Below are 13,656 nucleotides of genomic sequence, written 5' to 3' on the forward strand. Positions count from 1 at the left end.
TTACTTCGGATGATTTTTTATTTTGCATTTCATACATCATCCAGATTCACATTCTCGCAGGATCCGCAATTAACAACAGCCACCTCGCCTCCCGAGTCTGCAAACAGCCGAGAGCCGCAGCCGCGGCCAAAGGCGAAGCACCGGCGTGCTCGCGAAACAAAAAATTGCACAATTTTCCCTTCATTTTCCTTAAACTAACGCCTGACACAAAGGCTCGTGGCTGGAGAATGGAAATCCTTTTCTTCTTCATGCCTCAAACTAAACATTAAACTTATCTGACAGGGCGAACAAGGTCTCTTCAATAATTAATTGCACACACACACGAAAAATCCTTTATGATGCATAAATATTTCGTTACACAGGGTACAAAAATACTTTCACTTTTTGGTTGGTTGCGAAGTCTGGAGAGAACGAGGAGCGGCAGCAGGGTGTGTGGTGAGCAGGTCAGCGACGTGGGCAGAGAAGGGATGTTCGAACCGCCGTGGGCCCCTCTGAGGGGGAGGCGGAGGACCCTGGTCTGAAACGGAAACACTCCTCTTTGCTGGGTGGTCGCTGCTGTTCGGCCTGGAAGGGTGCGGGGTGGTGGGGAATGGAGGGCGGAACTGGCCGCGGGGCTCGGCCCACGGAAGCAGGCTGGGTGCAGGGGAGAGGCGTGGACAGAGGCACCGGGAATGATGAACCAGGAAAGGCCAGGACCTGTTGCTATGGTGACACCATGTGAGAACAAACTGTACACTCACATATACACAAGTCTAAGTGTCTTAATTCATGCCAGAAAACATGCAAAATCAAATGCCTCGTTTCTCTGAGGTGAAGCCACAGAGGCAAGTTTGGAGCGGAGGTCGGGCCTTGCTCAGTCCCAGTGAGGCCCCCCTGAGCCGGGTCTGGGCGTCCTGGCCGCTGGCCCCCCAGTCCTCCCCTGAGGCCTGGGAGGAGGGCTCTGGGGCAGGGCAGGGCTGAGGAAGAGGAGAGAAGGAAACAGGAAGCAGTCCACTGAGTCAGGCTTAAAATTCACAGTCTTTGGAGGAGGCAGCAGCTCTCCACAGGCCGCCTGGGGGCAGTGGAAGCTCAGGGCAGCTTCCTCCCGGCGGGGGCTTCAAGCTGTGGTAACTAGACCTAGAGGGCGGGCAGAGAGGTGGCCGTGAGCAGAGGTGCAGGGCTGGAGCCGACCCCGGGCCTGCCCTGTGTGAGGAGTCCGAGGGCAGGGGTGCGGGAAAGGAAGGGTGGCAGGAGAAGGGGGTGGAAGCAGCCGAGGGTCCAGTGCGTGACCTCAGAGAGGCCTCGAGCAGGCTCTCAGGCTGGGGGGTGGGTGGGGGGCGGCGGGGAGGAACCAGGCCCCGCAGGGAGCCTGGGTCCAGGACACTCACCCTGGGCCTCAAGGCCAGCACTCACTCACTGAGGAACTAACAGAACTGACGGTACTTCCATCCTTGCTGGGAGGTGTCGGAGGACGGGTACCAGCGCACCTGCAAGAGAAGCGACGCCGGGAGCTCGCTGTGCAGTCTTCCCTCCACAGGGGGGCCCTGTAGGCACGGCCTTCTGCGTCCCCTTGGAGCCCTGGCTCTGTCCCTGACAGGCCGACGTTGGCCAGTGTCACTCACCTCTAGGTCTCAGGTTCTTCACCTGAAAACAGGAGAGGCCGCCGCCCTGGCTGCCTCCTCAGGGTGCAGGTTCAGAGAGAGGACGGTTACCGTGTGCTGCCCTCCACTAAGGCCGACCGGGGCGTGCCAGGCCGCACCAGGCGGAGTCTTGGCAGCCAGCGGCCCTGGTGCCACCGACCCGCCCTTCCCTCTTTCCTCCACGGGGAGAGAGTGGAACTCCTAACGTTAGGAGAACGAACCCAGCACATTTTTGCTCAACTTCCTTCAGTCTCAGCGACCTCACACAGCTGCAGGCTGGAGAGGATTAAGCCGCGCACAGGTGTGAGGGTCAGTACGACAGAACGTTAAACACTGGACTAAGCAAAGTCAGTGCGGTCTCCAAAGGGCAGGACCCCAGACATTGGTCCCGTCCACGTACAATTCTGCGGGAGGCCAAGGACGAGACCCAGATGCTGCGTCCTCCCAGTCTCCACTTCCCTATCCCTCTTTTCCCTCCACGTCAACCTTCTGAGGCCTAGAGATCTGTAACCCACCAGCTCAGCCCTCGAGTGCAGGCCGTCAGCTACAGAACCCCAGCACTTTCCAGAAGGTCCCAGAGAACATGACCCCCCCAAAGCAGGATTCCCAGAAACCAGTCGGAACATGACGTGCGCACCCTCCCCCACAGGCCCGCTGTCGGGAAGGTAAGCTGTGCCCAGGGCCAAGCCAAGCCTGCAGGGAAAGCCACTGCCCCAATCACAGCCAGGGTGACTGCCTGGGTGCGGGTGGGGCTCGGGCACCGCAGGGGGAAGTGCAGGGGGGAGACCACCCAGAGACGGGAGCCCAGGTCCCCTCAGGAAAGGAAGGGCCGGTACACGGGAGCCGAGGTGGAAGCGAGTAGCACCGGGGAAGCCGTCAGAGGCTGTTACCCAATGGCCACCGGGGGTCCCAGCCTCTTGGGGGGCAGATGGAAGCTCCCGGAGAACTTGCTCCCGGGCCCCTCCAACTGCGAGGTGCTGTTCTGTGCAGTGCAGAGCTCTGGCCACCATACGCTCAGCAGGGAGTCGGGGTGCTTGGGGTGCAACATATAGCAGGGCAGAGTCTTAGGTCACCTGACCAATGCCAGGGTCTCCTCTGGGCTCCAGGCACATGGCACCGCTGTCACCAGGACACAGCTGACCCCAGGCTGCTAGAACTACCTTGATGAAGCCCCACACCACGCAGAAAGGGTCAAGAGCCTCTTCTAGCCGTTGAGCTGTCCAGCCTCGGGGGCCGAGGGATCTTCTTTCCTGCCTCCTAAATGTCTGGAGGCGGTTCCCTCCCTGCCCGGCTGACAGCTGAGTGGCAGGAAGCCTTTCCTCCCCTCTGCTGGGCCACGGGTGCCCTCCCAGCTGGAAGCCCGGCTGGATACCAGTGCTGGCCCACAAGGAGGATGACGAGGAAACCAGTACCGGTGTTGCGGGACAAGCCTGTGCTACGGCTCTGGGGATCCCCTGGTGGGTCCTGACCACCGCCCCCACCCAGCCAGCCTCCGGCTGGAGCGGCCCCCAACAAGGGAGTGCCCGCCGAGCTGGGTGCCCTGCAGGGCTGGAGGAGGGGGTGACACTGGATGAGAGCGGGAGGGACACTGGAGGCCTCTCACAGCTGTCTGAGGGGTCCCTCGGGGAGCCCCCCTCTCCCCACAAGCGCTGGAATTTTGCCCCCAAGGCATCAGCTTCCCCCAGCCTGAGATGGGTCGGCCACCCTCTCGGGGAGGAAGTAGAGGAGAGACCCCGTTTCTGAGCTCGAGGCGGCCCTGCCCTGAAGTGGGCTGAGTTTCCGCTCCCCTCAGAACCCTCGTTCAGGCCAGCGGCCACCAGCCCGTGTCCTCCCGGGAGCACAGTCCACTCCTGCGCCAGCTCAGGACAACGGACCCTCCCGGCCCCCTAGCTGTTCACAGGGGGTTGGGGTCCTGAGAGGCCACCCCGCAGGGATGCCCCTGGGTATCCAGAATGAGCCAGGCTCCAAGAGGATCAGCACCTCAACAAAGGGGGCACGGACTCAGTCCCTGCTCACATCGTGGGGCTGACTGACTGAGGAGACTCTCCAGGAAGTGAAGCGGGCGAAGGAATGAATCCACACGAGAAGAAACACAAGCAGCCAATAAGTACAGGAGTCTCACTCGTCCAAATGTCAATTAAAGCAATACCCAGTCTTACTTAACCCAGACAGGCGAGTCTGCACTTTGACGTCCTAACAGTTCTAGGAATCTTTGACACAGAAAACAAGCAGGACAGGTGCCCAGAGAGGTGTGAGCAAGGGCGTCCGCTGCAGCCGGCCCATCGGGGGCGAGAAATGGTGTGAACAACCTACTTACCACCTACAGGGACCCAACACGCTCCCACAGCGGTGGGCCGGCCAGGCGTACACAACACAGAGCAACCCTTACTGACGTGGGAAAGCGTCCTGCCACTTAAGGTTTAAAAGATTAAGTGTGCATACAGTGATTTTTGTAAAAGATTCTTCTACAGAGATTTACTTACACACATGTATGCAACTGTCTACCAAGTCTATCGTCTAAAAGTAGCAGTTTTCTAGGGAACAGGATGATAAACCAAAGGGAAAAAAGAAGAAAAACACTTGCCTTCTTTTTTCCCATAAACACAGACCTCTAATAGCTGATGCTTATGACACACTTAGCATGTACCACGTGCTGGTCTAAGTAGTTTTCATGTACTAAGTTCCTTCAATCCTTACAAAAACCCTACGAAGTTGACACTGTTACTGTTCCATTATACAGACAAGAAAAGAGAGGTAAGAAAGCTCATGCAACTTCGAGGTTATCATTCAGTGGCTGAGTCAGTTTGAGAAAGTGGGGGGAGTCACAATGAGAGACCCCATTCCCTCAGATGAAACAGAAAACAAAGTCCAGTCCAGGAGGACCCTGGGACATAAGGGGACACGGAGGACCCCTGCCTTCAGGCCATTATCCATACATGCCGACCCCACTGTGCCTCTGCCACCCACACCTCTCGCCTGTCTCACCCTCTTAAAGGAGAAGCCTCCATCAGGCAGGTAACAGGAGGGCATGGCGCCCGCAGGGGCAGGTAGCAGCACACAGCCCCAGACAGTGTGGGGGGGGGGGCGCACCCCAAGAAGGGAAGGGCGGAGGCGCCTCCCCCTGTTCACTTGACACACTAACTGTCCCTGGCTCCCAACCTCTGCCCGTCACTGTCTTGGCCAAGAGTCAGCAGATGAGGCAGAACCTTCCACCCGATCTGGTCTGACGCTCTCACTTTACAGACGAGGACACAGAGGCCCAGGGGTGAAGCCACTTGCCGGAGATCAGGTAGCTAACGGGTGGCAAAGCTGGGATGAGAGGCCAGGACCCCAGCAGCTCAACTCCCCGAGTGGCCAGGAGCCGTCGGAGACGACAGGGACAGCGCTCCCTGCTACCTGCTCTGTGCCCACCCCAGAACCCGACTGGAGGTAAATACCCAAACGTTTCCCTCCGGGGGAAGATCGTGACCACCTTCCTACCCTGATCAGTTTCCCAGCTGTCTGTGCCATGCAGCTGGGAACACAGCCAAGGTTAACGTCTTCTGCCGACAGCACAGTCCAAAGTGGCCACGGCCGGGGAGAACTCCCCTGCCAGGGAAAACGGTTTGCTAGGGTAGTAGCCCCAGAATCCGAACCTTCCACCCTGGAACTGGGCCACCCAGATGTCACCAAGGCCTCCGGAGGACTGAGACAGAGAGGAACTCAGCCCTCCGTCAGAGGAGCCAACTCCTCCCACCGCGGCTTCCAGTTCCTGAGAACTCTTCCTTCCTGACTTCTCATTTCCTTTTCCTCCTCGTCCCCTTCTACTGCCCTGGTCCAGCCCAGGCAGCTGCTGTTCTTGCCCTCTCGATAGCACGGCACACCCTGGCCAGGTCACTCTTTCCCACCGATCAGAGGCTGAGGTGGGCTCGCTGCTGCCCAGCCACACAGCCGGCACTCCTGTCACAGCCTCACAGGGACCGGCCGGTACCTGCCCACCTGCCTGTCTGCCTCTCGAGCACCCAGCATGGCACCCAGTGAGCAGCGAGCCCTCCTGGCCCAGCTCCCCTGCCCTGCCCCTCCCCTGGAAGTACGCGCATCCTCCTTCCAGCCCGCGCACAAGCGAGAGCGCCCCAGCTCTGTGAGATCGCTGAGCGCTCGGGACGCTCAGCCCAAGCACCATTCTAGCACCTCTCGTGTGTTAGTGTTTGAATCTCATGACAACCCTGAGGCAGATAATATTACCTACTCTCCCTTTCCACAAGACTAGAAAATCAAGGCACGGAAATCTTTAAGAGCTTTCTCAAGTTCATAAAGACAGGAGGAGCAGGAACAGGCAGCTGGGTCCCAGAGACCACACTCAGCTTGGTATGTGAACCATGGCTCCGACGCCATGGGCGGCAGGCAGTGCAGCGCTGCGAGTGTTCGGGGGGTGGTGGAACCTCAGCAGGGACTTTCTCAGGACTCTGCCTCGGACCCTCGACGTGGCCTCACAGCTTGCCCCCTCCCTCCTCTCTGCCAGAGCCGAGCCCCAAAGGCACTGTCATGGAGGACAGCAGCTCTGTTGCAGCTCCGGAGTCTCGTGTGGTCCAGAGGCTGGGTGGGCACAAAGCCTGGCCAGCTTAGAGGCTTCATCCCCACCCTCTTCCTGCTTCTCTCCAAGAGTGAGAGTTTACCTGAGCATGCAGGGCGGCGGCAGCGGCAGCAGTGGCAGCTGGGTAGGTGAACGCGGCGTGTGAGATGGCTGGGGTCAGCTCTGTGGTGTACAGAGGGTAGGGGGCCCAGGCCTCTGGGGATGTGGGGATCAGAGCAGTCCCCATCAGGTCATCTACAAAGGGAGACAATAGCCCCTATTGTCAGAACACCAGTCTTCCTTTCCGTCACCCCATTCCACACACAGAAGGGGACTCAGCTCTATGGTTGAAGCATAAGGTCCCCACTCAGACCAGACTCCCCCTGAGACCAGGGCAAGAAGCTGTGTTAACTTGGCCTGGCATGGTGAGCATCCTGTCTGCTTCGAGAAGCTCTCGATGGGCCTGCTGCAATCTCAACCAGGAGAAATCAGTGAGGGCTTTAGGGAAACTGAGCAAGGCTGACAGCTCAGGGGCTCAGGCTGTCTGAGGTCCAGCAAAGGCTGCAGGGCAGGACGCATGTGTGGGACCCACAGAGAAAGGTGGCTGTGGATGCAAGCAGCCTCCTCCAAAGGGGGGCATGCAAGCACTCTGATTCTCTCAATGAGAATCTCAGTATCTGCTCTCTGTATCACACACCACTGGGGCTCTCAGCTCAGGCCAAGTACAAGGGCAGCAGACTGCAGCTCTGAGTGCCACTCACAGGGGTCCCGGGCGATGAAGTGTGCTCCTAGGGCGGGGTGTGCACTGGTGGGATTTGGTGTAGCCATTAGCTTGTTCTTGGCCATCTTGGTATTGGCTTTGGCAAACTCTAGCCTCAGGGTCTGTGGGTTCTCTGGATCAAAGCGAATGCCCTATATCAGAAGGAAAAAGAAGGGAAAGACTTGACTTTGTAGAACCCAGACTGTCCACTACAGCGGGTGCAGAGGGTCCCCAGAAACGTCTTGCCAGAAGGACCCACCAACATGGGGCCAAGACAGAGGATCCACTGTGTGGGCCTTGTGAGTAGTGATGTTTGGCCGAGATAGCACAGCCAAGGACTCTGCCCCAGGGCTGCTGGGAAATAAGGCACGTCTCTGGGCCCTTTCCTTGGGCGAGGAGCCAGGGAGGGTTTGCAGAAGACAGAACAAGGACACGTGCTGCCTGGGCAGGGGTGTATGGGTCAGAGACAGACCTGTTCTCTGTCTACTCACGTTTAATGCATTCTTGGCTGCTTCTGCTCCTGCCCGGCTGTCAAAGATCACAAAACCAACAGGCTAGTAGGAAAAAGAGAGAACACCCTTGCATCTCTCCCTACATTCATCTCCCCCTCCACAAACAGACACACCAAAAAAACCCCCCAAAGCAATGAAAAGCCACTCTTGTCCATTTCCTTCCTGTGTCCGGCTGGAACAGGAGTTCTGGTGCACCAGAAGCCTCCCGCCAGGCACCACAGTGTGGAATGGTGCCGACTGAGCTTTATCCACTGCACTGAACGCCGCTGCCCTCTCAGTAAAAGTCCTTTTTTTTAATGAATGCGGGTGATTAAGAGTAAAATCCATGTTTTCTGCAGGAAGTTAAGCAGACTCTGATATATCAAGTGCGTGGGGAGGTTCCAGATGTAATCAAGGGCAAACACATCGAAACTCCCCCAATTTCATTTCCCCAGTTTGGTCCAGACCCAGAATGGCCCCCTGCCGCCTGGCGTCTGGGGCCAGAGCGTAGCCACCACGTCTCTGGGCCTCCACCTTGGCACCAGACTGTGGGTCCTCAAGAGTCAGAGAGGGAGGGCCACGAGCCCACTAGGAGGAAGAAGGAACCTGTGGGGCCACTTTCATCAGCTCAGGATGCAAAAGGGACACAGGGACACAGCCAGTCTCAGCTGCCCAAAATGCTTCATGATTGAGTTAAAGGCAACAGACTTAGTTCCAAGCTCGGTAGCTGGGCTGGGCTGAGAGGAAGAAAAACCTTGGAGAGAAATTACCTGTCGCGATGTGAGCTTGATCAGGGACCCTTCGTACCCCTGCAGAGAGAGGTCAGGCGTTAACAGGGAAGGTCAGAGCCACTGCTGCGCTGTCCCAGCCACCGACGACACCCCATCCCTTCTCCCTACTGCTCTCTTGTCTCATTCTCATGCTCCCCTCCCCCAGAGTTGACCCTCTCTGCCCCCCGCCGTCGGGCGCCCTCCACCCCGCACTCTGAATCACATGGAGTGGCGCATGGGTGGGCATTACACCACAGCGGTCATCATTTCATGCGCAAATTCCCGTTTGCTCCACTGACTTGGAATCCAGAGGCACCGAGCTTACCTTCTTAAGTTTTCTCATCTGCAAACTGAAAAGGCTACAGTGAATCTCAAAGATTATTTATATGGCAAAATCTACAGAGATTCTCCACACCCCCACTTTACAGATGAGGAAACAGAGGCTCAGAAGGGGTGCACAGTCACCAGAAAACAACGTGTGAACTAACAGCACCAGGACAGAGGGTCAGGTCTGTGATCACAGGTGTTGAGACTGTCCTACGTCCTCCTGCTGCCCGGTCCAGGCCAGAGATTCATTCCTGATGCTTCGCCTCCACCCCAGGCTCCACCCCCGCCCATGTGTGGCCGGGCCCAGACTCACCTTGAACGGCCTGAACAGCAGGTAGAGTTCTCTGGGTTTAATGTCCACAGGGAGGCCACTGACGAACAGTGTCCGGACCTGGGGACAGAAACCACAGGGGTCAGGGCCAGACTGACTGAGGGAGAGGGACGATGGCCCTTCCATCAGGAAAGGACTGGATCCTTCCAGAGTTAAGGGAGGAAATCCGTATTTCCCGGGCCTCCTCTGGAGGCCCAGGCAAATGAACACGCAGAGGTTTTTTTCAGCATTTAACTTTTCAAAGCCCCTCCTGTGCGCCTTCCTTTCTCTAGGCTCACCGTGCAGGTGTCCAGATGCCACTCAGCAAGCACCTGCTCTGCACCTCTGGGCGAGGCAGTGCAGCGCGCACGCACAGGAGAGGGCCCTACCTGATAAGTGCAAAGACCAAGGACCCCTCTGACATCCGAAGCAAACTGTGGTGTCTTATGTCCCATCCTGCCTCCGCCCAACGCGCAAGTTAAAATGTATGTATTTTCCAGCAGATACCCATGGACCCCAGGTTGAGAGGCTCTGTCTGGCCCCAGGAAAAGGCGAAGGTGCAAGTGGAACACAGGTGCCACGCCACACCCTGGAGCGGCTTCGTCACAGGGCCCGCCACTTCCACATCCACCTCCTACTGCTTCTGACGCAAACGCTTCAGAAGTGGCCGGGAACGTGTTCTGTTCCTGCCTCCATGCCCGGCCCCTAGTACAGTGCCGGTACTAAGTGTTTACTGAGTAAGAGACTTGGGTGAGGACTCGGAGATGGAACAATTGTGCTGGGCTTTGAAGAATGAACAGGATCTCGCCAGCTTCAAGTGAGGCAGGTGATGCTGTCAATTATGAGCCTTGCCCTCCACGTGGTCACAAGTTGGTGGTGAAGCCAGGTCTAGACACCGGATGTCCACCTGTGACTCCGGCCAGACCTGGCTTCCTCAGCTGCGTGCCGGCCTGTGGGACCCAGCCAGCAGCGCCGTTCCAGACACCGGCTTGATCAGGAGCCCAGGGCAGCCGGGCAGCATCACACCCGACAGGCACACATGTGCACGCATCTCAACAACTCGGCCAAGAATGGCTAAGGAACCCAGCTGCTGGTGTCACTGCTCCCACCCCACAAGGATGACTCCCAGCCTGTGCCTGGTTAGAAAAAAAAATGGGTAAGAACAAGCTTCTTCACTCACATGAATTTTTGTCAAGAAGCAAACCCTTGCCATTTAGGGCACCTCCCGCCCCCCCCCCCGCCCCCCCAGCCAGGCCTTTCTCTCACCAGACACGCCCAGCTCCCAGGCTCCCAGGCCCGGGGTGAGGGCTCTGTGCGCCTCACAGCCCCGCCTCACAGCCCCGGCAGCTCTGCATCCCTGCACAGACAGCATTCGAGTGCTGGCCCGCCCCCAGAGGCACCTGGGAGAAACTGGACAGCCGAGGCTCCAGGGTGGGCTCAAGTGAGCCCCTGCACTCCAGAAGGCAACCATCCTCTACACCCCCTGCCTTTTGATGGAAGGGCCTTTAATTTCCACGTAACCCCCTACACGGAAGTGGCTTGCTAGGGTCACCAGCTTTTCTCTAATGGCAGCAGACCTGACACTCATCTGGACTGGCAGAGACCATACCTGCTTCTGGGTGCCAGGACTTGGGCACCCAGCCCACCCTCAGAGGACGGATGGGCTGAAGGAGTGCAAGCCAGCTAGGTTCCCACTGGGTGGGGGTGGGCCTGGGTCACCGCTCCGTCCCTGAGACGGTGGGGTGGAGTTTGGGCCAAAGACAGAGCCAGAGCCACCCCATAGAAACTTCTGCTCCAGTTCCTCCCGGGCCACCCTTTTCACCCCGGCTAGTTTAAACCCTTCCTCAAATGGCTCCCTTCTGGCCGGGCCTCCCCAGGGGCCCTCTTAAATAGTCGGTTCTCAGCACAGTTTCCTGCTTGGGTGGGGGAGGGGGCAGGAGAGGGGATCTTTCCCTCGTTCCCAGCTCAGATCCTCATTTCCCGCCCTTCTTTGGACCAGATGTTTCCAGCCTCTTATTCTAGTTTCTACCCTTTAGGTTCTGAAGGGCTCAAAAGGCCACATGATCGCTCCCGTCCTGTCCCTGGCCACCTCTCTGGAAACAAACTGAGGCCAAAGCAGTTATGGATTAGGCGGTGGGTGTCTGTCCACCAGGTCACAGACCCTTGGCTGGGATCAAAGTCTGGGAGGCTAAGTCACAGAAAACTTGGCCCGACTAGCCTCTCTGGTTCTTACTTGATCCTAGCCACCCCGGCAGATGACCGCCTGGCCTCTGTGCAGGCAGGAAACCGAGGCCCACAAAGGGTCCATGCAACTTAGTTTGCCAGGGAGCAAGGCTGGGTAAGACTCAGCGACCCGGACTCGGTCATCTGGTCCTCCAGCAATCCACGGCCGTGGGGACAGACGGAGAGGCACCTGGGTGGCCTTGTCAGCCTCATGGGTGGGTCAAGTGTGCCCATCAGCCATTCAGTAGCCAGTCTCTTTCCTCGGGCACCTGTTCAGGACGACAGCAAAGCTGGAGTGATGGGGGCAGAAGAAGAAGCCGGCAAACCGGGGTAGAGGGAGGCAGGAGAGCAGCAGGCTGGCTAGCTCCACACCGAGAGGACAAGAGATTCTAGAGCCCACGCACCTGCCTTTCTGTGCCCACCTCCCTCTGGTCCCGCCGCGGCCCATCTCCTCCAGGTCCCCGATAAGCTCCAGAGGCACCAAACACAGCTGGTCTCAAGGCAGCCGCTTGTGTTGCCTCTCAGGACACCCTCCCTCGTTCCTTAGCAGAAAGGAGCCATCCCACCCATCCTGCACCCCTCCACTTCTCCTGGCTTCCTCTGAAGTCCCCGGGGGCCCTGATGACCCTTTACATCATGTCTACCTGTCTGAGCTTATCCCCCACCTGGACTCTACAAAACCCCAGAGGAGGGAGCCAGGCCTGAAAAACTTTCACGTCCTCCAAAGCACCGAGAGCCAGGCCTCGGCATTTGGAATCCAGCCCCTCTGTGCACCTTAGTCCTTCGGAAGAAGCTCCCAGCCCAACACAAATGTGGCTCAGCGTGATGGCTGACAGAGTAACTCCATACATGGCAAAGACGACCAGCTTCAGTTAGGCCAGTCTGCACCCACGCCTCAGGCTTGGCTTGGGGAAGACGCCTCATGTCCTGGAATCTGCGTACCGGCACAACTCGGGCAGCATCGACCTCCAGGACGGCGCCCGACTCCATGCCTGGCACACGGGAGGCTCCACAAAGTGTGCGTTTGCTCACAGCAGTCACCTGCACACAAACCTCACCCACCAGCTACCACGAGCCGCTTAGTTTCAAGTGCCTGGGGAGGCTGGGCCAGTGCTGGGTCAGTCTGGAGCCGGCACAACAGGTGAGATGATCTCAGCCAGTCACTGGGTTCCTTTTCCCTCTTTCCCTAACATTTGAGGGAAAGGTACCTCATTTTACAGGTGAGGACACAGGCGCAGAATAGGAAGGTGGCCAAGCAAGCTGACAGCACAACCAGGATCTGTGCAGGGACAGCGACATGCGGTCACTCCTCCAAGGCCTGGCCAGTCAGTCCTGTGTCTCGGGCCAGCACCGGAGAGCGCCTCCCCGGCCCCTGGCTGCCGCCGGCCGTCTGCTGACAGGCCCAGCACGCACTGAAGGGCTGCGTGCAGACCCTGACGACTGGATGACGCCAACACGGAAAGATCCACCAGGGAACCCACGTCCTGCCCACTCCACAAATGTATTGTAAGAATTTACCACAAAAATGTTTTCAGTATCTGAAGGGAGCAAAAAGGGTTGTTCCCACAACCCCAGGCTACCAGCAGTCACCCAGACAGTTTAGCCCTTTCTCCAGAAGTAGCCACACAACCCATGGGATTATTTTCGTTCCCATCCTGAAACTCGTAAAACCACTGCAGCCCTGGTAAAACGACCATCTTCAATGGCAAGTACGAGCAGATGGTGCTACACCACAGCCCCACCCTTAGCACAACTGGAAGATGGTTTGGGATGGGATAGAGTGGGTACTGGGGTTGGGTGGGGGGGGGGGGGTGCGTGCAGAATGGATGGAGGGAGCATCCTGAGAAGTCAGTGAAAGAAACATGTTGAGGAACAGCTCTTTCCGATGGAATCTACGGGAAGCACCAAAGTCAATACAAACAAAGAACTTGGCCCAGAGAGGTGTCCCACCACACAGGGCATCGCAGACATGGCTGTGTGGCCTGCACGGCACGAGAACAGACTCGGCCTTGCTGGCTCGTCCCAGCTAGCACCAGGCCTGCCTACAGAAACCAGCTGGCCCTTTGGCACAACCGAGTCCCTTGTCCAGCAAGGCTCCGGGGGCTCCTGACACAGGTCTTCCCTTGCACAAGTCCTGCTGCCAGGCTCCCTGGGAAGTTGCTGTGGGTGAGGGTGTGGGGGCAGGTCCAGACCCTCTGTTAAGGCTCTCACTGGTCGGCGGACTTCCTGGGGTTGTCTAGGTCTTTGCTGTGTGCTCCCGGGCTCTTGCCCTTGCAGCCGGTGCCGGACCTAGAGTGCCTAAGGGTTCCCAACTGCCTCTTGACCACGCCTCACCTTGTCCCTGGTGGCCCGGAATCTCACTCCCAGTGCTCCAAGGGAGGGGTCGAGAAGGGCAGTGCCTGAAAGCATAGGAAGGCGAGGTCTCCCCTCCCATAAGAAAGGTTTAGGAGGATACCCTGACTGGTGCGGCTCAGTGGATTCAGTGCCAGCCTGCAAACTGAAAGGTTGCTGGTTCAATTTCCAGTCAGGGCACATGCCTGGGTTGTGGGCCGGATACCCAGCTGGAAGCGTGTGAGAGGCAACTGATCAATGTATCTCTCCCAC

The 13,656-nt window shown here is 58.1% G+C and overlaps 1 protein-coding gene across 2 annotated transcripts in view; it reads right to left on the reverse strand.

Moving 5' to 3' along the window:
* RBPMS2 (RNA binding protein, mRNA processing factor 2) overlaps positions 1-13,656 on the reverse strand; it is a 23,944-nt gene continuing 10,288 nt past the window's right edge. For both annotated transcript variants that reach the window (XM_045822327.1, XM_045822326.1), the window contains exons 2-8: positions 8,833-8,910; positions 8,193-8,231; positions 7,423-7,485; positions 6,933-7,083; positions 6,275-6,426; positions 1,368-1,466; positions 1-1,116 (exon numbers count right to left, since the gene is read on the reverse strand). In XM_045822327.1, coding sequence (XP_045678283.1) covers positions 1,404-1,466; positions 6,275-6,426; positions 6,933-7,083; positions 7,423-7,485; positions 8,193-8,231; positions 8,833-8,910 — 546 coding nt within the window. In that variant the 3' untranslated portion in view covers positions 1-1,116; positions 1,368-1,403. The remainder of the gene's footprint in view (positions 1,117-1,367; positions 1,467-6,274; positions 6,427-6,932; positions 7,084-7,422; positions 7,486-8,192; positions 8,232-8,832; positions 8,911-13,656) is intronic.

Source organism: Phyllostomus hastatus, unplaced genomic scaffold (assembly GCF_019186645.2).
Source record: "Phyllostomus hastatus isolate PE091 unplaced genomic scaffold, TTU_PhHast_1.1 phas_scaffold_501, whole genome shotgun sequence".
NCBI classification, from domain to species: domain Eukaryota; kingdom Metazoa; phylum Chordata; class Mammalia; order Chiroptera; family Phyllostomidae; genus Phyllostomus; species Phyllostomus hastatus.